The sequence below is a fragment of the Apodemus sylvaticus genome, chromosome 13, assembly GCF_947179515.1.
Source record: "Apodemus sylvaticus chromosome 13, mApoSyl1.1, whole genome shotgun sequence".
NCBI classification, from domain to species: domain Eukaryota; kingdom Metazoa; phylum Chordata; class Mammalia; order Rodentia; family Muridae; genus Apodemus; species Apodemus sylvaticus.
The window spans coordinates 93,178,635-93,201,304 of record NC_067484.1 but is presented as its reverse complement, the minus strand read 5'-3'; the positions used below and the strand labels follow the sequence as shown (position 1 = coordinate 93,201,304).

Genomic DNA, 22,670 nt, shown 5'->3' with positions numbered 1-22,670 from the left:
AGCCTCCGCCTGTCACTGTCATCTCCCGCTGTCTTCTTTCCGGTTCCTGGCTCATCTTCAGCACCTCTTCCAGCCTCTCTTGCTTTTCATTCTAGTTTAAAATCTGTACTCACTTTTGTGTGTGTATGAGTGCGTGTGCATGCATGTGTGTATGCATGCGTGAGTGTGTGCTGCAAGCTAGGATCTGCGTAGGTGACAGAACATGCAGTATTTTGTCCTTTTAGCTTTGGGTCACTTTGCTTAAATATTCTATTTTCTAGCTCCAACCATTCTTTTTTTTGAAAATTCCAATTTTCTTTACATGTGAACAGAACTCCACTGTGTGTACGTATCACGTTTTCTTCACCCACCCATCTGTATATGTGCACCAAGGCAGCTTCCAGTTCCTAGCTAGTGTGAACTGGGTAGCAGTGAACATAGATGCACAAGTACCTCACGGGGGATACGAAGTCCTCTGAGTACACGCCCAGGAGTAGTGGAGTGTGGATCCTGTTACTTTTTAGACTGCTCTTAGACACTTCTTGTTCAGCCAGGTCTACTTTACTATGTTTTTTAGCCCATTTCAATGATTACTCTGTCTTAAGATCCAATTGCTTCCATCTGTAATTTGTTCCTCATGCTGTATGGGGATGCTCCTCATGCTGTATGGGGGTGCTCCTCATGCTGTATGGGGGTGCTCCTCATGCTGTATGGGGGTGCTCCTCATGCTGTATGGGTGTGCTCCTCATGCTGTATGGGAGTGCTCCTCATGCTGTATGGGTGTGCTCCTCATGCTCTATGGGGTGCTCCTCATGCTATATGGGGGTGTTCCTCATGCTCTATGGGGTGCTCCTCATGCTATATGGGGGTGTTCCTCATGCTCTATGGGGTGCTCCTCATCTTGTAACTGTTTCTTTTCTTTTGATGATTGATTTCCTCAAAATTGAAATACTTCTCTGCTGTCACTATTTTATTTCTATTGCCTTATCTGTCTGAATCAATGATGGGTTGGCTACTAAAATGTATACAAGAAACTTGCATACACTAAAAATTTTCCACATGATAACTTGAGAAAAAAATACTTCTACTTTCTTGAGATTTTATTTTTCTTTTATATATGGCTATTTTTGACTGCATGTATGTATGTGTGTATCATATGTGTCTATTGCCTGCTGAGGCCTGAATCAGCCTAAAGAGGGACTGGAATTAGAAGTGGTTGTGAGCCACTATGTGGATGTTGGGAAATGAACCCAGATCCCCTGGAAGAACAGTCAGTGCTCTTAATGGCTGAGTCATCTCTCCAGTCCCAAGACTTTTGTTATTTTTTAATTTTGTTTGAGTGTGTGGGTCCGTGTGCTGGTATAAGTATGGAAGTGCAGGTGCTTACAGAGGACAGAGGAATCAGAGCTCCTTTGAGCTACGTTAAGAAGGTTACAACTGTGGTTATAAGCCCCCTGACATGGGTACTGAGAACTGAACTAGGGTCCTCTGATAGAGCAGTATATACACTTAACTGCTGAGCTATCACTGCAGCCCCCCACAGTAAAGAGTTTTAAGACAAATACTTTAAAGAGACAGTTTTAATTGTTGGAGCTCAAGTCCCAGAATATAGGAAAACCAATGTCCTGAAACTGTGACTCTCTACAAGTTGCTAGGACAACAGTAAGTGCATAAGCCAGCCCGACATCCTGACCCAGCCTTTTAAAGTTAGAGTAATTATGCACACTCACCATCCGCAAAGCTCTGTCCGACATAGTACTCTAGTTCCTTTATATTAGTTTTATTCTCCCGTGTCTCAGGATCAATATAATCTTCAGTTGCTGTCACATTCAGAAACTGACTCTGGTGTGGGCTACATGTTAGCTCACAAAACAGGGTCATCAGGTTATAAAAACATGACGGACATCTAAAGAAAAAGGAAATTATGTTTTATGACTTCAGATATAGCAATAAAGGTAAAATAGCTACAGAATATTTAAAACTCATTGAAAAGAGACAAGTTACCATGAAACATAGTAGACTCAGAAGTTTTATTTTGGGTGCATTGATGTTTTACATGCATGTATATCTGTGTGTCAGATATATACAGCTACAGAACTGGGATTACTGACAGTTGTGAGCTTAGAAGTGAACCCAGGTCCTCTGGAATAGCGGCTCTCTTAACCACTGAGCCATTTCTCCAGTCCTTAGATTCACAAATTCTTAAAGCCTTACTGTAACATAAATAGCTTTTAAAACTGCCCTAGTATTACATTTACTTTATTCAGAAATAATTTTTAAGAAGAAAAAAAAGGAGGCATTTCTGAATTCTGTGCTTTGCAATTAGAGATTTCTATCTTTATTTCAAAAATGTCACAGTTCTGAATAAAGTATAGATGTGTGTGTGTGTGTGTGTGTGTGTGAGTGTGTGTGTGTGTGTCCATGTGACAAAGACCACTATAGGATCTATACCTTCAGTTTTCTTCTGAGAGCCAGATAACTCTAGCCTCTCCTGAAACACAGGAGCATTCCCCTGCGAGTTCTGAGGATTAAAAAGAGCCATCACCTTATGAGGTCTCAGATCAGAGCAAGGCACAGAAAAAGGTGAAAAACAGAAGCGCCACAGCCGTGCACACTGTGTGCACTGCAGCAACACACGGGTTTCCATGAAGACTTCAGCTGACTGCTGTCCTCTGGGTTCAAAGTTTAAGCTCCTAATGTTGACTTGTGTATGTGGCAAAAGAATTCTCACTCCCTTTTGGTCCACACTACCTCAATGTTCTACGGAGTTCTAGAAACAGGAGCAGCTGAGAGTACTGCCTGGTCTGATTCAGTCCCACTGATCAGATCTGACAGGGAATGAGGACGATGTGTCCAGTCCTCAAGAGACTCTGCTCCAGAGATGGGGGCACGGAGGCAAAGGGCTCTTTTTCAAACCCTGGCTGACAAAGACCTTGGCTGTCACTAGGCCCTCTATAAGACCAGTATGTGCTCTTTAACTACTGAGCTATTTCTCCAGGACAAAATTAGAAGAATGTTAAAACTGATACTTTGAAGAGATTGTTTTAATGGTGGTAGGTCAAGTCCTACAATATAGCAAACAGTAACAAAATCAGAAGGTGCAGCTGCACCACTCTGACAGGAATTGTTCCTGAGTGGTCTGCTTTCGAATGAATTACAAATCTCCCATGGTACTACATTTAACTCCAGGAGCAACGACTTCAGCAGCTATATAAAACTCCATGTTAGTTTGCTTCTCGTTATCATAACTAGAGCTTCAGCCCCTGCTAACACGGGGAGGGGGCTAGCTATGGTAAATGTTTATATCCATAATCTGTCAGTTAGAGTGGGTATAAATAAATATGATCTGACTAAGTGGTCAGATCCTCTGATCCGCTTCTGCCAATGCTAGGAGCCTAGACTGGCCCAAGTAGATTCTTGGCTCTTGACCCATTATTACATTCTGTGATATCTGGAAGAACAATTTAGCAAAGGTTTCCCATTCGGGACTGCCCCCTTCTCCTAAGACACAATGCCCCTGCCGGGCAGCGGTGGTACACACCTGTAATCCCAGCACTCTGGGAGGCAGAGGCAGGCGGATTTCTGAGTTCGAGGCCAGCCTGGTCTACAGAGTGAGTTCCAGGACAGCCACGGCTACACGGAGAAACTCTGTCTCGCAAAAAACAAATCCAAAAAACAAAAAACAAACAAACAAACAAAAAAAGAACCAGCGCCCTGAGCAGAAGCTGGTAGGGCCCTGCTGCCTACAGTGATATCTAGAGAGGGCATCTTCCCTCTTTACCTCCTTCCTCAACCACCTTGACGAGTATGCTAAAGTCTGGATAATTTGCAGACACCAGAATCTGCTGCTCTAAAGAAAACCACCAACTTGTTCTTTGTACATTTGAAAACTTAAAGAATGTTTATTATACTTATTAGACTTAAAGAATGTTTATTATACAATCTTTCTGCACTGCCAACTACACTAGAGCGAGTATATCATTTAGGAGCTAATGATAGTGCAGCATTTCAGCACTGAGAGAGATGGGAGGACATCAGGCAAGAGCCAGTGGAATGCTGTCAAGATGACGACCTGACTTTGACTCTTGGACGCCCATCGTGGAAGGAGAGAACCAACCCCCACTTCTCCTCTAATTTCCATGTGCATATGTACACAGTGGGTACACATGGTACATACATGCACAGAATAAGTAACTGTAATAAAAACTTAGAAAAGAATGCTGGGCAAAGCAAGGCAGCAAGGAGAAAGAACTGAGGGAAGCGCACAGATGCAGGACCCGGGTCCTGAGCAGAACGAACAGCAGGGCCCACTCCTCACCACAGTGCACACACACTCTGCTCAGAGAGACCCTAGGCCCCTGTGCAGCTCCCTTTGTGGGCCAGGACACCTCGAAGGAAACCAAGTCTTCACTCTGAAAGCAACTAGGAAGAAAACTAGTGGATCACGTGACTTTCTTTGTCCTTCTAACACACCATGAGTACCTTCTCGAGCACAACAGAGAAAACAGGTCTGCAAAAGCACACCGGAGCGGCATCGCTGTTTGCGGTGGTCAGCCTACCTGGACAGAAACTGCAGGGGCAGCTGCAGGTTGCTCTTCAGCGTCTGAAGCTGTCGAGTGTCACAGCAGAGACTGACATTGTCAAAGAAGAGTCCTGGGCAAAGTTCCTGTGAGGAGAGAGTGGTTCCGAGAAAAGCTCGGTCACGACAGGCGGTATACTTCACTCTTGTTGTTCACAGGCACAAGAGGTTATGTCCGAGTTGCTATCAAGTTTGCCATTCTGAGAGTGGGGATTTAGCCGGGCAGTGGTGGCGCATGCCTTTAACCCCAGCACTCCAGAGGCTGAGGCAGGCTGATCTTTGAGTTTAAGACCACTGTGGTCTACAGAGACTCCCAGGACAGCCAGAGCTACACAGAACAGGCCTCCTTCCAACCCCCCAAGAAAGTGGGGACTCATAAGAAGCAGCACAGACAACTGCTTGGCTTTACAAGTCAGACTATTCAAAAGTTCAGCCACAACACTATAGCCACTTATCACTTCAGGGACAGTCAAAACTTGTACGAACTCTGAAGAAAGAAGCAAGGATGGTTAAGCACCCTAATGCCACCCCAGATTACTGAAACCCCAAAGCTAGTCTTTTCAGACTGATTTATCCCAGTATTTTTTTTTCTCACAACAGTCTTAAGAATCATGTTAACATAAAGCATTGTACTGGGAGGTAGCCAGAATTCCTGGAAAACGAGAAATCACTAGAAGAGGGGCTGAGAATGCCAGCCTCTTAGTGACAAAGTCTAAGAAAAAGCAGGTCTCGAAATCTAGGAGCAACAACAAGGCTAACTTCTAATACATTCTGGAGAAGTTCCAAAGTAACATCTGGGTACCAAGGTCATCTCAAACAGTAACTCCCTACGAGGAAACTCCTGGAGACACACAGTCAGCACCTGGAAGATAAAGCCGGCGGGAGCCCTTTGTCAGCTCTGTGTTATGGACACAGGCAGGAGTTTAGGTTAAGATTTAAGCCCAGGAGAGCTGGAGCAACAGCTCAGCAGTGCTGACTGACCTTGTGGAGAAATCATGCTCAGTTCCTGGCCCACATGGTGGTTCGCAACCCGATCCATCTGACCTCCTGCATATAAAGGCTCACATACATGTATACACATACAAAAACATCTTTAGAGATTTCAGCCTTTAAGTCTCACCTCCAGCATCTCTGGTAGCATTATCTAAGATATATAAGATTATATGATATGCTTGGGTGCTCTCAAAACAGCACACTTAGCTGGGCGGTGGTGGCGCACGCCTGTAATCCCAGCACTCTGGGAGGCAGAGGCGGGCGGGATTTCTGAGTTTGAGGCCAGCCTGGTCTACAGACTGAGTTCCAGGACATCCAGGGCTACACAGAGAAACCCTGACTCAAAAAAAAAAAAAAACAAATGAAACAAAAAAACAGTATGCTTACCTGCACTAAGTCATAGCCATCCTTTGGGAGGGGTTTCGGTGGGCCAGAATATTTACAGTTGTACCTCTTATCTCCAACCGCAATTCCACACTCTCCATACCAAATACAGGATTGTGAAAACACCTACGGAAACATGGAAAACAGATTTTAGCAAGAAAAGGTGCTCAGTCAACAAACCTTTCATGTTACCTAGCAAATGAAGTACCAAAGGTTCTTGCTAAACACGTTAAGAAATGTTAATAAAGACGGAACAAGCCTGGCATGGGGGTCTTATGTCAGCAATCCTAGCACTTGTGAGGCTAAGACAGAAAAAGCATGAGTTCAAGGCCAGCCTGGGCTGCACAGCTAAGACCAGTTTGAACTACCCTGTAAATCAAAAGGAAGCACCCAGGCCACGGGGCTGGAGCAATGGTTCAGTGGTTAAGAGAGAGAGGTTCCTTCCCTCGCAGAGGACCCCAGTTCCCAGCACCCACCTGTAGGTCAGCTCCATGGTATCAGACACGTACTTAACATTCCCTCTCTGTAGCTCTCTGTATCTGTGTCTCTGTCCCCCCCACCTTCTCTCTCTCTCTCTCTCTCTCTCTCAATATCTTTTACAAAGCAACCAGGCCTAAAACCCCAAATGGATTTGTTAGGCCAGTGGTGTCGAAAGGGGAGGGACTATTTACAAGAGCCAGCTTTCCCACTTAAGAGAGGGTCTAGTTCCAGCATGGATAGGTAGAAGCAACTTTGTACTTAGTGTTGTGATCATAAAAAGAGAAAGAGGCTGGAGACTATGTTCTGCAGTGGTGTGGGGGAAGGAGGTGCCCTAGCGGGCCCACGCCAAGGCGTCCCTTCCCCAAGGGACCAGACATACACCAGCACAGTACAGAATAGAGTTTATTCAGGGCACGGGGAGGGGAGTTAAGGGGGGAGTAGAGGCAGAGAAAGGCAGAGAGAGGGAAAGAGTAGAGAAGCAGAGGCCGCCATGACCACATGGAGAGGGGGGAGGGGAGGAGAGCCCAAAAGGGGGCAAGAGAGAAGCTGAGAGTGAGAGGGGTAAGAGAGAGATAAGAGAGGAGGAGGTGAGCTGCAGCCCCCTTTTATAGTAGGCGAGGCCAGGTAATGGTGGGGAAGGGCATACCTGGCTGTTGTCAGATAATTATGGGGTGGAGCTTAGATCCTAACACTTAGCAAATGAGAGACAGTTTTTGGGGAATTGCATACACACACACATACAAATTAAACAACCTAAAGAATTATCTCCCCATATATTTAGATTAACTATTATTGGTACTTCAAAAGTAACCCAAGGAACAGACCTATATCACTAACCTCACCTAAAACGAGGTGCAAGAACAGACACTGTCCCCAAGGGCTAAGGGACCATCAAGGAATGCACGTGCTAAATGTAGGGACCATCAGCAAGGCAACATTAACCTAATATTTCTTATGAAAAGATGTCTCAATAGCTGCTCATATTCCCCATGTGACTGTCACAAGGTTGCTTGGAACTTAAGAAGGAAGGGTTCCCGTGAGTCACCACCCTGTCAAGGGTGCTGCCGGGAGGAAGCCATGCTGTGCTTCACAACTGACTCAGCAGCATGGATGACCCAGCAGGCCAGGGACACTGCCTTAGAACTGTCCCACGGGGAGAACAAACCAGGAACAAGCTGGGTCCCAAGATTCCTGGTGCAAAGCCTTAACACCCTGCACAGGGGCGGCAGGCCAGTCACACAGGCAGGCAGCTCAGCCAAGGTGCAGATCCAGAAAACCACGGTGGGAGGGAAGAAGGTGGAACAATTCTACAAACCACACCAGGGTACACAACTGTCAAGGGATCCGGCATCAATATGACTTGCTTCTGAATTCATCCTTTGGCTAGTAAAACAAACACCACAGGCTGCTGGATGTAGTGGAACCTCATCTACCATAGAGGAGGGATGAAACAGGAAGTGGGAGAGAGGAGAGGAGTGGGAGACCACGCTGGGCAGCTTGGAGCCCCTCCTTAACAGGCAGGGGTGTAGCTAGTGGTTGTTCAACATGCGGAAACCCTGGGTTCAAAACAGCAAAAACAAAAACAGACACCCCCAAACTGCATGAGATACATGTGCCTACCTGTGTGTGTGTTATTTTGAGACAGGGGACAGGGTCTAACTATGCAGCCCAAGCGCAACAAGCTGCTTCCATGTTGGCTACAGGCCTATGGCCCCACCCCCTCCTAGACTCACTGAAAGTCCTATGTTTAGGAGAGAAATTATCCAAATGGGGAAGTGTCGCTATTTTAAACTAAACCCAGCAACTCTAGCAGAGAACTGCACGGTGCCTCCAGCAGGCAGGTGGACACAAAAGGCTAAAGCTGATTAGTGATGCGGGCAGAGCTGACAGAAAGTACAATTTAAACAGGTAGCCTTCTCTCATTCCTCAGAACTCAACCAGCTGCCAAGCCAGCCTCACAGCAGAATTCAAAGGAAAATTCCAGAGGCCAGTTAAGAGTTTATTTGAGCAAGGCCAAACAAAAACTGATTAGGGAATCCAGCAGGGCCATCACCAGCAGGCTCTGAGCTGGGCATTCCAATAGTGTGACCAGATGGCATTTACCACAACAAAATGTGAGCTAAAGAAAAGAAGGTGACTGGTCCTCTGATGGTGCCAGTCAGGCAGTCTCAGATCTCTGACTTTGATTAAATCTATACTGGCCCAGAGCAGGTGTCAGCTCCAAACCCAAGGCCCCCACAAACCTTAACAACAGAAACCCAGCCAAAAGGCCACACAAAATGACCTAACGTGGTTTCACAAAGGCCTGGTTCTATGCTGTCACTAAGTTCAAAGCCAAGTGTTTTTCTGCCCCTTTGAAGGGAGGGGGAAGGAGAGGAGTCAGGAGCTCTTAGGATCCCAAGAAGTCAATACTCTAAGCCCATAAGTGTAGCCCACTACACTTAGAGAAGTTATGTAACCCTCTTAAGTAGAACACAAAATATTTGGGGTTTCCTGGCCATTCCATGGCAACTGGCTCACAAAGCCATCTTGCCCACAGCAGTGGCCCTAGCCAGAGGGCCCAAGTACCCCTAAGAGCACTCAGTGGTTCACAGGCCTTAGGTGCCACCGTGGCGTGACAGGTGGTGCTAGTTCAGGTATCCTGTGCAAAGCAACGCACTGAGCTAGGAGACTACAAACACCCTTTGTCCAAGGTCATGAGAGCAATGGCTAAGCCAGGATTGAAACAGAAGTTTTGGCTCCAGGCACAGACTCTCCATAAAAGATAATTAGGCCACAACTAAAGCTTTCCTCCTCAGGAGTTAAATCGGCCCACTCCCACCTCTGCAAGCTCCTATGTCTCACCCGGAAAAGCAATGACGCTTTTTTTTCCACCTTCAATGTCTCCAGCCCCTCTTCATACCTACAGCAAGGAGAGCTAGTTTCCTCTCTTGGCCTCTTCAGGGAGCCTCTCCATCTGGTCTCATGCTAACTTCCCCATTCGTGGTGTCCACACCAGCCTAAGGACACTATTCTAATTTCACAGATGTTCCTGCTTCAGACAATCTCTGCACACTTCTGCCTCTCTGCCTGCCGGCCTTTGGTGCTCAAGGGGAGACCAATCTTCCTCAGTGCCTCCACAGCTTCCACTGGTAGGGTTCCCTGGCTTGGACATCTCTGCAGTCTGTAGTGTCCGGGTGCTTAGAACCCATCTTCACCTGCTGCCAGGGACAAAGCCTTGCACACTATGTCCTGGCTCTTCTCTTCTGTCCCCTCCTAAGGGACCCATCTGCCTCCACACTGGTCCCTGTCTTCTTTACTACTTATGGCTAAAGCCGTCCTCCGGTCTCCACCTCCCTTGTGGTGCCTGCTGATGCACCTGAGCACACCCCTCCAGAGCACCCGCCAGATGTGCTAGTCCCATAAGGATACGGCGTATCTCGCACTCTTAGTTTATGGTCTCTTGCTACGAGTGACCCAACTGTCACAATCCGCACCCAGAACAGATCTGTGACTCATCTGAATTACAGAGGAGCAGGGGAAGTGCCTCACTGAAGGACTGAGTCACCGGGAGAACCAGACTGCACCTACCTGTGGCCCAGGTGCATGGGAGGCTGGGGCCCTCCTTCCTCTGCTCCAAGGGACTACAGACTTAGAGATAGGGCTACACCATGCTCATCTCTGCAATCTATGGAGGGTCTAACAGGTGCCTTAGAGGCAGGAGCCACAATCTCAGAATCACACAGACAGAAGGCAGTCAGGGCTTCTCTGACAATGAGGATGTGTCAAGAAGTCTCCCCGGACTGTCAAACTAACACAACCATGCTCTGGAGGCAAGTAGAACTCATGTGAGCCATATACTTCCCTCTTAGACAAAGAACCTGACTTCCAAACTTAAAGCTTCCTTCACTGTAATACAAGAACCCTGAGTTTAAGATGAGTGTAGTGACACACACCCTTAACTCCTGCACCTGGAGCGGTTGGAGGCTGTCTCAGGGTTTCATTGCTGTGAAGAGACACCATGACCAAGGCAACTCTTAGTCACTGGGGTGGCTTATAGTTTAATGTTCAGTGCATTATCATCATGACAGGAAGCAGGCAGACATGGTGCTGGAGGAGGTGAGAGTTCTACATCTTGATCCAAAGGCTGCCAGGAGGGGACTGGCTTCCGCAGGCAGCCAGGAAGAGGGTGTCTTTGGCACTGGGCAGAGTTTGAACATAGGACCTCAGAGCCCTCTACTTCCTCCACCAAGGCCACACCTCCTAACAGTGCCACTTCTCATGGGTCAAGCACATTCAAACCATCACAGAAGCCAACCCAGGCTATACAGCAAGACTGTCACCAACCCAACCCAACCCAACCCAACCCAACCCAAAGGAAACCAAACAACAAACATACCCTGGTTTTAAACTAAGAAACATTCTCATAAAGAAGCACTATATGCAGTATTAAAATGAAACTCACCAGTGTTCGGGGGTCTATCGTCACCACAAAGAGAGCCTAATCACACACAGGCTATGCTCTAGAGAGGGACAGGACTGAAGATTGCACACACGTGACACACTGAGGCCACAGAACACTGCTAAAAGTCAAAGTCAGACATGTGTTTACCACCAAAATAACACAAACAAAAACCTTGTCTCGGATGTCCTTCACCGGATAAAATGAAAGCTCTGTGTCTAGAGCTTCAGTTCCCTGTCACCACTGCGGGGGTCAAATGGGATCAAGGATCACTAATCCGAGTATCACGCCATACAGCCAAATCTCTCATAGCATATCCCACTGGCTTATGTAGTAGGGACACTTCAGTCTGTGAGCTGTTGCTATGTCAGGATTCCTGAGACTCTGTGATTAATAATACGCAGAAAGTTCTCTGGGTCCCAGATGTTCTCGCCCCTGCACTCCATGGTGGAAGGCAGAGGCAGAAGAATTCCAGACAGCAAAGGACTGAGTCACCCTTTATTAGGATCTCCCCTGAGGATAATTGACTTCCACAAGGTACACTGATGGATCTGTCCCGACAGAAGATTCATGACTTAATCAACCTGCTGCAGGGTGTGTTGGCAGAGGGGGAGCTCCAGCACAGGACCTCTGCTGGCACACTCAAGCCAACAGCAGATGCACTATTTATTTTTCACGCGTACCACTCTTACAGTGAGTGATATTCTTAATGAAAAGGTATCATTACTACATTTTTGTCCATCTCTAAAATATTTTTTAAAGACTGCAGAGTTTTCTTTCATTGCAAATCAATTCACACCTATCACAGATATCCAGATTTTGCAGATATACTGAATTCATTTGGAAGGGCCTCTCTTAGATCTCTACCCTACCCATTTCTCAGATTGAACCAGTATAATTTATCACACCCAGGTCTTCCAGGCTTTCTAACTTCCCCCACAGGAAAACATCCAATTGTCACATATGCAGAACCACAAGTGTGGTGTCAGCTCCCTTCCACACAGATCATTCCTTGGCTGTTAACTAACCCTCCACTATCTTTATCTAAGACCTTAAGGCCAAACTCCAGTCACAGAAAACCAAAGCTCATTGTTCTTCCAGACTCTGGAAGTTCCCTCTAAAGATCTTTGTTTAACTGCCCCTCCCAAGCCTCATTTCCTCATCAAGCTGAACCCTGACTCCTTACACCCTGGTCTAGTTCTGCGTCCCCAAAGCGGGTGAGCCGCCTTAACTGGTCAGAAGCAGCAGTTGGCTCGGCACTGGGAAGAGCGAGTGCTTCAGAGCACCCAGCCCCTTCCTCTCAGAGGCAGCCAATGTCTCTTGCCATGGTGACATGGTTTGGTCACATCCTGAGAGCACCCCTGTGGACCCATTAGAGCTAAGCACAGACAGATTCTGCCTCTGAGGGCCAAACATTAAATAATGAAGACTTCTAAGACTTCGGTCTTGGGGCCAGAGAGATGGCTCAGTGGGTAAGAGCTCTTCCAAAGGTCCTGAGTTCAAATCTCAGCACCCAGTACCCATAACCATCTGGAAAGAGATCTGACGCCCTCTTCTGGTGTCTGAAGACAGCTACAGTATACTTACATATAATAAACAAATAAATCTTAAAAAAAAAAAAAAGATTTCAGGTCTCTGTAGCAAATACTCAACCCTGCCTGTAAAAGTTCAAATGTGCTGAGCAGTGGTGGCACATGCCTGTAATCCCAGCACTCTGGGAGGCAGAGGCAGGTGGATTTCTGAGTTCGAGGCCAGCCTGGTCTACAGAGTGAGTTCCAGGACAGACAGGGCTATACAGAGAAACCCTGTCTTGAAAAAAACCAAATCCAAAAACAAACAAACAAACAAACAAACAAAAAGTTTAAAAAGTTCAAATGCAGCCACAAGAAGTAATGCATGTCCCAAACACGTGGACTAGGCCAGTTTCCTTGTTGTTGCTCTAGGATCAAGTAAAATTTATAAGACCTGAAAGAGCATTCATTTTCTTGTTTGTCTTGATGCCCTCCTAAGACCATGGAATCCTCAGCAGCTGGGCCCAGGTATAATCTTCTTTTGAAACACCCTGCACAATGCATCCAACCTTCACTGGTTCAGAAATCAGCAAGATTAACAAATGAGTTGAGAGAATCTCACTGATTTCACGAGTTCAGAGATGAGAACTCAAGTCACCTGGCTCCAACCCAGGCGTAGTTACAAGGCTGGACAGAGAGTCTTTTGAGCTGGAGAGATGGCTCAGTGGTTAAATTCACCGACTACTCTTCTGAAGGTCCTGAGTTCAAATCCAGCAACCACATGATGGCTCACAACTATCTGTAATGAGATCTGACTCCCTCTTCTGGAGTGTCTGAAGACAGCTACTTACATATAATAAGTCTTAGAGAGTGAGTGAGTCTCGACTTTTGAAAGACAGGCCGGATGAGATTTAACTACTAGCAATCTCACCGTGCCTGAAAGCTGCTTTCAGCAGTTCTAGGGTCAGTACAGGAAGATTTAAGGACAATTAACCCTCCGGCCATCCATCAGCACCTACGATCTCTGAGGCCCACCTACTGTCCATGAATACAGATGGAACACAGCTTCCCACACATCATAGAAGAAATTCTGAACAGCAAGAGAAACATGGACTCCTGGGGCCTCTAGTGAACCCTACCAAGCTCTAAACCCCCAAATCCGGAAGGAACGCCAATGGCGTGCCAGGGCCAGGCACATGCTGGCTGTTTCTTTCTTTCTCGTTCATTTCTAACATACCATCATCAAGCAGAATGTGAGGATTTACAGAGAAGGGAAGGCTCAGAAACGACAGTCCACGGCACGGCTCGTAGATGACATGATTCTGCAAAACAATGTCCTCCAGCCCTGCTTCTGTCTCTTCCCACAAGCCCTGCGTGCCTGCACAGTTCAAACTCCAGCCCAGTTTGGGCACTGGCAGCCTCAGAAGAGGAAGTCGCAGCAAACGGGCTGGCCCCCCTGACTGCAATGTTCCACAAACTACAGATGTAGAAGCAAAGGCTGTCACTCACATCCCTAGGAGGCTGTCAGGTGCTACCGACAGTCCAGCAGTCCCGTGACAGAGCCTAGACATAGTACAGTTGACATTGCCTCTTCTGCTACGATTGTGGATAAAATAAGGCACTAGAGGGACCTGGAGACACAGCTGGCTCCAGCTCCAACTGGAAAGACCTGTGACTGCTGGTTAATCTTACTGCCTGATGCCTCTCTAGGGAGCGTGGACACAGGCCTGTCCAGTCAGAACAAGGCAGGATGAGCTGGAGGGAATCCTGCCCAGAAATTGCACTGCCTGCTGTTCTTTGGAATTTGGAAGACAGATTAAACAAACATGGAAGTAGAGGCTTAGTTTGATCTGACTTCTAGGGTAGACACTTGTTCTATTTCAAAGCCAGTCTGACAGTCTTGTCTGTTTCTGTCTCTCTCTTTCTCTCTGACACACATACACACACACACACACACACACACACACACACACACACACACACAAGCAAACAATAAGTTCTGTGCACACCAGACGTGCCTACATATATAGGTGTTTAAGTTAGATATTTCTGAGTGTGATGGGCTCAGCCAGCCCAGCTCCCCACTTGGCAGATAGCTCTTTACCTCGCAGTGTAAGTGACTCACCCAAGGCCACACTACTAGTTCCTATTAGCCACTCATGAGCCAGAAGAATCACCCCAAAACCATAGCTCTAAAACAAAACCATGTGAGTATGGGTGTGTATCTGCAGAGGGACATGGCCTGCAGACTAATCACTCCCCTGGCAATTAATTACCAAGCCACAGAGACAGGAACAGGAGTCAGGTGAGAAGCCTGGGATAATTGATGAACACCCATTTCAGGAATCAGGTAGCAACATTTGAACTTGAATAGAGGGCAGAAATCAGAAGATAGCAGTTCAGGCTTCTGGTCTGCCATTTACTAGTGATGTCACCTTGAGACAAACACCAACTTTAATGTTCCCATTGATAGAGAAAATATGGGCCTGGAGAAATGGCTCCGTGGCTAAGAGCAATGGCCGCCCTTTCAGGAGTCCTGAGGTCAGGTCTCAGAAGCCACACTGAGGCTCACAACTGTTCAGAACTATAGTCCCAGTCCCGTGGGATCCAATGCTCTCTCCTAGTGTACAGATAAAAGACCCATTAAAAATTTTTTTATTGGGGCTGGGGAGATGGCTCAGGGGTTAAGAGCTATTATATTTGCAAGTACACTGTAGCTGTCTTCAGACACCCCAGAAGAGGATATCAGATCTCATGTGGTTGCTGGGATTTGAACTCAGGACCTTCAGAAGAGCAGTCAGTGCTCTTAACTGTTGAGCCATCTCTCCATCCCCCCATTAAGTTTTAAAAGCAGGAAAAATACACTTTTATTGAAGGGGCTCTGGGGGGACAAAATAAGGTTAGCTGTGTGATCACAATGAGACACTACAAAAAAACGACCCAGCTACTTTTCTGTCTTTAATCGTCTGTGATCCAGATTGTTCCCGCTGCCTGCTAGTAGGCACGGATGGCTACAATTCCAGTTCTTAGTAGGCTGAGGTTAGAGCGGTTCCAGTCGGAGCCAGCTTTGTTTACACAGCAAGTGTGGCTCAAAGAGGAAAAACAACGATCCCCGCCATTTTAATAATTTTACAAAGACAGTTCCATACCAAAATTCACTGTAATTACAATAAATTCAAATAACAGTTTTTGTTAGCAACTAGATTACTTTCTAGCATTTAATTTCTATTATTCTTATACTGTGTGCAAGCATGCAATACAGCACCTGCAGAAGTCAGTCAGGGGACAACTTCTAAGAGATGCATCTCTCCTTTCACAGTGGGTTTCGGAGACTGAACTCAAGTCGTCAGGTTTGTACTGGAAACACACTTGCTGCCCTGCTATAGACTTTAAGTTTTACTGATAAATATTTCTATGTATTTATAGGATACAGTATGATTCAATATAAGTATGTGGCACGAAATGATTAAATTAGGGGAAGGAGTGTTTTCATCTCAACTATTATCTCTGTGGCTGGCCTCCATCTGCACAGACTCCTCTTCGTCACCTGGCACACAATTCACCCTCAGAGCTCAGCTCAGAAATCTAACAATCTGCCCTTATGTTTATTATTTCTCACCACATTATTGTCCTCACCTATTCTTCTACCATTATATGCGCACAAGATGGAGACAGTAGCCAACATTACACAGCCCTTTTAGCAAACACACTGCTGTCCCAAGGCCCTGTGTCTTCCGATCCCTGCATTCTACACTGTGCTCAGGACCTCTACTTTATATCTTGTGTCCTAAGGAAAGGAGAGTAAAAGAAGATCAAGGAGAAATGTTCAAGTGTCTCTCAAATCCTTCCAGAAGCCCACTCACCGAGTCAGAGTTTTTAAAAACAAGTACTTATTTTTTTCTAACATAATATTTTTATTGATTATTTGGGAATTTCATATCATGCACCCTGATCACTCTTACTTCCCAGTCCTTCCAAGTTCACTCCCATCCTTATGATTCCTCTTCCCCACCCTCAAAAAAAAAAAAAAAAGGAAGAAGAAAGAAAAGAAAAGAAAGGAAAAGAAAAAGGAACCACGTCCAGTGAGAGTCGCCCATCTACTCTCCGGAGCACAGTCAAACCCCCAGTGGCCAGCCCTTAAAGAAAATCAAGTTGTTCCTTACCAGCATCCCTGCCAGAAGCCATCAACTGTGGAGAGCTATACTTAAGCATCCTTATCACAGATATTAAGAGTTCTCTCAGTGGCTTCCTGTCTAGGCTGTTACATTTTGGAAGGTGGGGGTGAGGGTGTGTGTGACAGGAGCCTTCTATGTCCCTCTTTCTCCACTATGTTTACAGTCATCAATACCACTGCAAAAGTAGCTTCCTTGGCCTTTACAGTCAGAGGGAGCACGGACCATGGTCGTCTGCATGGTCTCTGTCATTCCGTCAGCAGTCTCCAGTGGCAGAACAGGCCACCATCCACAACAGTCTGGTCCACGGACACCAATGTGGCTTCAGGCAGCAGCATAGACCACGGAAGGTACCTATTTTTTAAAACCATATTACTTTTTATTTTTTTATTTATTTTTTTGGTTTTTCGAGACAGGGTTTCTCTGTGTAGCCCTGGCTGTCCTGGAACTCACTCTGTAGACCAGGCTGGCCTCGAACTCAGAAATCCGCCTGCCTCTGCCTCCCAAGTGCTGGGATTACAGGAGTGACCACCATGCCCGGCTCAAAACCATATTACTTTTAAAGACTAAAAGACACAGGCTGGGAGCTGCAGGAAGCGGCTCAGTTGGTGAGTTAGAATTTGCCACGCAAGCGTGAGGACCAGAGTTTAGATCTCCAGAACCAACATAAAAAAATCAGGCGCTGTGGTATATGCTTATAAGAGACAGGAAGATGATCTCGAGGGCTTGCTGACCAGCTAGTCTGCTGACTAGGTGAGAGACCCTGTCTCAAAAGAACAGGAAAAATGACTGAGGCAGACACTTGGCCTCTGCCCTCCACATGCGCACGTCACCACCACCTCCCCCACAGCACACACAGGCACAAGCCAGGCAAAGAAAGCCTGGCTGATCAATCACCGTCATCGCCAAAATCACCTACAAATGCATTCTGATCACAGCTAACCTTTAAGTCCCTCTTCAAGATCCACTTCGGGACTAGAAGACTTAAGTGTTTAAAAAGAGCCACAAATCTTGGGCCCATTTGGAGATGATAATACATAGTTCTTGCTCTCAAGGAGCCTGCAATCTGGCATTTCAGTTACAAAGCAAGCCAACAAACTTTGCAAACACCCTGGAAAGCAGGCCCAGTTTATCTGACTTTATAAAGGGGAAACTGAAGTTACAGTGTAAAGAAATGGAATTAAGCCCTGCCACACACACACACACACACACACACACACACACACACACACAGCCTCTGAGTTCAAAGACTTTTGTTAACAGAAAATGCGATTGCAAAAGTTTAAGCAAAAACCAAGAACTTGAGTGGGAAGGTATCCTGGCTGGGGACCAGCATAGTGCCCTAATAAAGCCCCAGTTGACTGGGACCTTGGCAGTCTGGCCAAGATCTTGTGTGGTTTTGATATCCAATGGTTTGATTTGTCCACAGAGCATAGCCACAGGTGACAGGGTGAAAGGGTCCCTGGTGGCCCAGCCCAGACTTCCCAGTAGGCGATGAGCCCTGCTTCAAACAGTGCATCTCTAACAGTAGAGTGCGGCGAGCTGCCCAGGACATGGTGCCTATGCCTCTCCCAACAGAGGGACTCTTTGTTCTGGGTAATACAATAAATTCAGAGAAATACAGAGTTCTCTTCAGCAAATCCTTTACTCTTTACCCACTTGCAAAAAAAGGAATTAAAAAAAAAAAAAACCCTTCCTTTTTCAACAGTTGATCTGTTATCAAATCTAGGCCAAAAGATTAACCCATTCCAGATTACCTCAGGAAAAAGCCACCTAAGTGTTTAATGAGTTCTGACCTCAACAAATTCCAGGTTCCTCAAGGGGGGGGTGGGGGGTGGGGGTGGGGGGGGTTGTGGGGGGTGGGGGGGGTTGTGGGGGGTGGGGGGTGGGAAAGATAGTCGGGAAAGACGGGACTACCTTCCCAGACTGTGAGCACAGGGGCTTTTAGTTTAGGCAGGATCTATCTACCTTACTGGCTTAGAACTAACTTGCTAGGTAGAACAAGTTGGCCTCAAACTTAAGCAATCCGTCTGACTCTGCCTCCCCAGGGCTGCGATTAAAGGCATGCACACCATGATGACTAGCACACACGGGTATTAAAAACAAGCTGTCTAAGCCGGTTCAGTGGCTCACACCTGTAATTCCAGTACTTAGGGGGCTGAAGCAGGACTGTAGTGAACTCAAGACACACATGGGCAATAAGGTGTGAGTGAGAACCTGGGCCCTACAGCGAGACCGGACACAAAAACAAAAACAAAAAAAGCCAAAACAAATCAGAAAAACAGAACGCTCAACTTGACAATGTTAGTCCATCATCTGTAAGTAGAAAAATGTATGAAAACCAAAAAAATCTCTCCTAATGCATTTTTGATCTTCCAGAGGACAGCTGCCTTTAATCTCCAAACAACTTTATTGGTGCTCAGGCTGACGCCTGACCAACCAGTTGCAGCCATTGACCCCCAGTTCAGCTGCCCTGGAAGCCTCTAGATAGCATTGTAAAACAATGGGCATGTTTTAATTAAAGACTTCAGGTATTCTGTAAGAGATCCAGCTCTGGTCTACTTCAATGCTCTAGAAGAGGAGCTCAATGCTTATCTACTTGGAAGGTTACCTTGAGGTGAAAGAGAAGCAGAGATAAATTTAAGCCACTTTATAATGTGAAGTCTGCTGACTAGGCCATGACCTAAAACTAAGTCAAGACTTTAGGTACTACATTAGGCAGGGAAATGAAGTAACTTCGTCTCAGTAATGGAAAGGTATTTATCATTACAAAGAAAAAGAAAAAAAAGAAAAAAAATCAAGGCTGAGTCAAATATCTAAATCAGAGATGGCGAAGGTTGGCACAGCCCCGGAAAAATCAGCTCCTGCCCCTAAACAAACAACCAGCTCCTGCCCCCACCACTGTCTTCTCCGCTTTTCCTCACTTTGAGTTCAGCCTGGTATCTGCACGTTTACTCTTTGGCTCCTTGGTCAGCATCCCTCTGCCCTTTTGAGCACTTCACGGAGATTTAAAGAACGAAGGGTAAGCTTCCTAGCCCAGGGAACCAACCCCTTCATGGGCTCTCCCTTCTATTTCACCACACTGTCATAACCGGAGTCCATTAGAGGGGAGTTAGTGGTCACAAGGGCAGAGTTTCCCTTGACTTAGTCATTCTAGTGACTATGGGGTTTAATTAGTACCCCTCCATAGGCATCCCCAAACACACACCCAGTTGCCAGTGAGAAAACTGTAAACACATAATCGGTATTGACACACCCATACCCAAGTTGGCCACAGCAAGGAAAAGCCAGTGGAGGGAAGCGAGCAACTGTGCTAGGTGTCATCCTGTCCCTGGCTAATTGTGGGAAGGGGCAATTAAACTACTGTATTCGTGAACTTCAGTTTCCTGAAACGCTAACATGAACGTGAGAAAAGGCAACCCTTAAAAACGTTAAAAGGAACGTGAGAAAGGTAACATTCTTTAAAGTACTGAAAACTGCTTCAATTTGGTACCCGAGTTTTGTTCTCCTCCACCTCCATCGTCTGGAGACAAGGAGTAATAATGCAGTCGGAGCTAAGCAAACGTGTGCACGTAGAATTTGTTTTGTTAAAATGGCTAACAACAAGCAAAGTCCCTATCCTCTGCGCCCATTGTCCCTCCAATTCCACATCCTAAATCAGGTGACCACCGCTGGAATAGCTCAAAGCTAGCCAAACAGAGGCCCCGGCTGTCACCCTCTCCTAGAGCACAGGACAGCGTGAGGGTGGACAGACACAGAAGGAGAAGGCGACCTCCACTGCTGCACCGGAAGACCAACTTCCCCACGCCCGCAGCTCTCCGCCGGGGGTCTCCGGAGCCGCCGTGCGGCACCGCCACGTCCCGCCCTGCCCGCCCGGGTCTCTGGAAGCCGCTCACCTGCGCAGGGCACAGCAGCAGCACTAGTAGGCCGAGGGCCGGGTGGTGCGCGCCCATGCTGTCGCCGCGCGGGGCTACAGCGCTCCGTTCGGCTCGCAGTGCACCGCGACCCGAGTGCCGCGGCAGTGCCGGGCGGCTTTGGGACCGGCTCCTGACCAAGGAGGGGGGGCAGGAGCAGGCTGCGGACTGCGCGCGCAAGGCAGGAAGGACAGGGGCGGTGTCAGGGCTGCTGCCTCTAGGACCCTCCCGGAGGCGGGGCTAAACGCTCAGGGGCGGAGCTTAGAGCGCATTGCTGCGCCAAGCCCTGGCCGAGCCACGACCACAAGCGCCCTCTACTGACTCTCTAACCCGCCCCTTCTCGGTGGCCTACGTAGCCCCGCCCTTTGTGGGCGTGTCATAGAGGCAGGTTTTAGAACAACCCTACCCCCCAAAACCCCAGCCAAAGCCACGCAGGCAGGCGAAGTCCTGGGAAATAGTCCATCTCTTTTGTGCCAAGCCGTTTTGCGCGCCCCTTGGTGCTGTGCTGGCATCTTTCACACCTGGGAAGCTGCACTTTAAAATCCATTCTGCGATGGTATTCTAGACTCATTCCAACCACGTCTGACTTCCATGTTTTAACCTATTGTTTCCCTCCTTTTTTATTTTTCCTGCTGGGTTGGAGAGATTTGGAGAGGTTTTAGCACGTAGTATTTTGAGGCAATTTTCCTAATTAAGAACACATTCCTCGGATCACTCGCACATTTCAATCTCTGTTTCTTTAGGCCCCAGTAAGTAGTACTCTGATCAACTGCTCCCAAGCTCAGTTTCCTAAAAGGGATCGAGGTAGGGGCGTCTTCTAGCCAAGCCCCGAGGCAGTGATGAGCGATGAGCGATGACCTGACCCTGTTGAGATCTGACAGTTCAGTGTGGTGGCGCTTCTGTTACGGGATCTGTTTATGGCCAACAGACCAGGTTTGAGAAGGCGCAAAACGGCACCACCTACCGGCCGAGGCGGGTCTAGCCGTGAACCTATGCTTATGGTAGAAATAGAAAAATTTAGTAAGAATTAAAAAAAAAATCACTTAAAATTTTAAAAATTACTTATAATTCCACCATGAGGAAATCGATGTTACACTGTTCTGTATTTTCTCTTCTTGTGAGCTTTTGTCTCTTGGTGGAAATTATTTTTAACATGGTAGAGTCCCAAACAGAAGCTTTTTGCTCTCACACCACCACCACTACTTTCCCTTTCTCAGATGTCCTTTTATCCCCGAACTTGCCTAGATTCTGCAAATCCTTGACTCTTCTGGTACTCTGTTTCCTCTTGGTACTGCATTACAAAAGTCTAAAAGCTATTGATCATTTCCCTTATGAAGAAAGAAAGAGGCATAAACAGAAGTTCTTAAAAAGAAGCTTCACCCATTTAAAACATTCTGCAAGACTGATTGGCCAATAATGTTTTCTAGAGAACTGGTCCAGAGGGTAGGAGAGCAAGAGAGCTAGGGCTGCAGTCCTTGGAAGAGCTGTCCCTGCACCTCGCCTGGGCCACACAGTGGAGCTGGTCTTGATGGCAAAGGCTTGGGTGAGAGCTGGCCCAGCCTCTCGAAAGCTGCAGCACTTGGGAGAGTGGGCACCCTGCCTTCACTGGGCAGCACAGTGGAGCTGGCTCAGTAGGTGTGAGTGAGCCAGGCCCAAGGGCATGAGGGCTGGCCCTGCTTCCCATATATGGTGGCACTGGGCAGCCTGGCTGGAGCAGGAGTGGGGACCTTATCCTGGTGGTACAGGTAAGAAAGAGCCAGTGCACTGACCAGCTCAGCTACACTCAGCCCAGGTCCAGCGCTCTGAGTTGGCCCTTCCAACATCTACATCATCTTCAAATGGTTGGGACTCACGAAAGGGCCAGTCCTGCAGAAGCCGTAGGATCTCCATGACACAGGGCAACAACAGGAAAACAGGGAGTAGTCCAGATGAGGATCTGGTAGTGATGGTGTCACAGAAGCCAGAGATCTCAAACCAGACCAATGACTCATTGCAAGGAACATTTGCAAGTGAAGATGGGTGGGGAGGGGGATACATGGTGGGGCACGCTATGACACGGCACAGCTTCTAGGACAAGATGTTTTCTGTGCTGTAGTCTGGTGTTGTTGTTTGTGTGTGTTTTTTTATTTTGGGGGAGGGGAGGTTGCAAAGGCAAAGGGCAGATGTGAGGTCATGGGGAGATGAACAGTACTGAGGTACATGATGTGAAACTCACAA

At 47.1% G+C, this 22,670-nt stretch overlaps 1 protein-coding gene across 2 annotated transcripts in view; it reads right to left on the bottom strand.

Moving 5' to 3' along the window:
• Nucleotides 1-20,608, bottom strand: part of Npc1 (NPC intracellular cholesterol transporter 1) — a 47,878-nt gene extending 27,270 nt beyond the window's left edge. Inside the window, exons 1-4 of one of the 2 annotated variants that reach the window (XM_052155972.1) lie at nucleotides 20,436-20,608; nucleotides 5,939-6,061; nucleotides 4,539-4,645; nucleotides 1,710-1,885 (exon numbers count right to left, since the gene is read on the bottom strand). In XM_052155972.1, the coding sequence (XP_052011932.1) occupies nucleotides 1,710-1,885; nucleotides 4,539-4,645; nucleotides 5,939-6,061; nucleotides 20,436-20,492 (463 nt within the window). In that variant the 5' untranslated portion in view covers nucleotides 20,493-20,608. Of the gene's footprint in view, nucleotides 1-1,709; nucleotides 1,886-4,538; nucleotides 4,646-5,938; nucleotides 6,062-13,604; nucleotides 13,711-20,435 lie in introns of those variants that run through there. The other variant, XM_052155973.1, reaches the window with a different exon arrangement.
• Nucleotides 20,609-22,670: the final 2,062 nt, after the last annotated feature.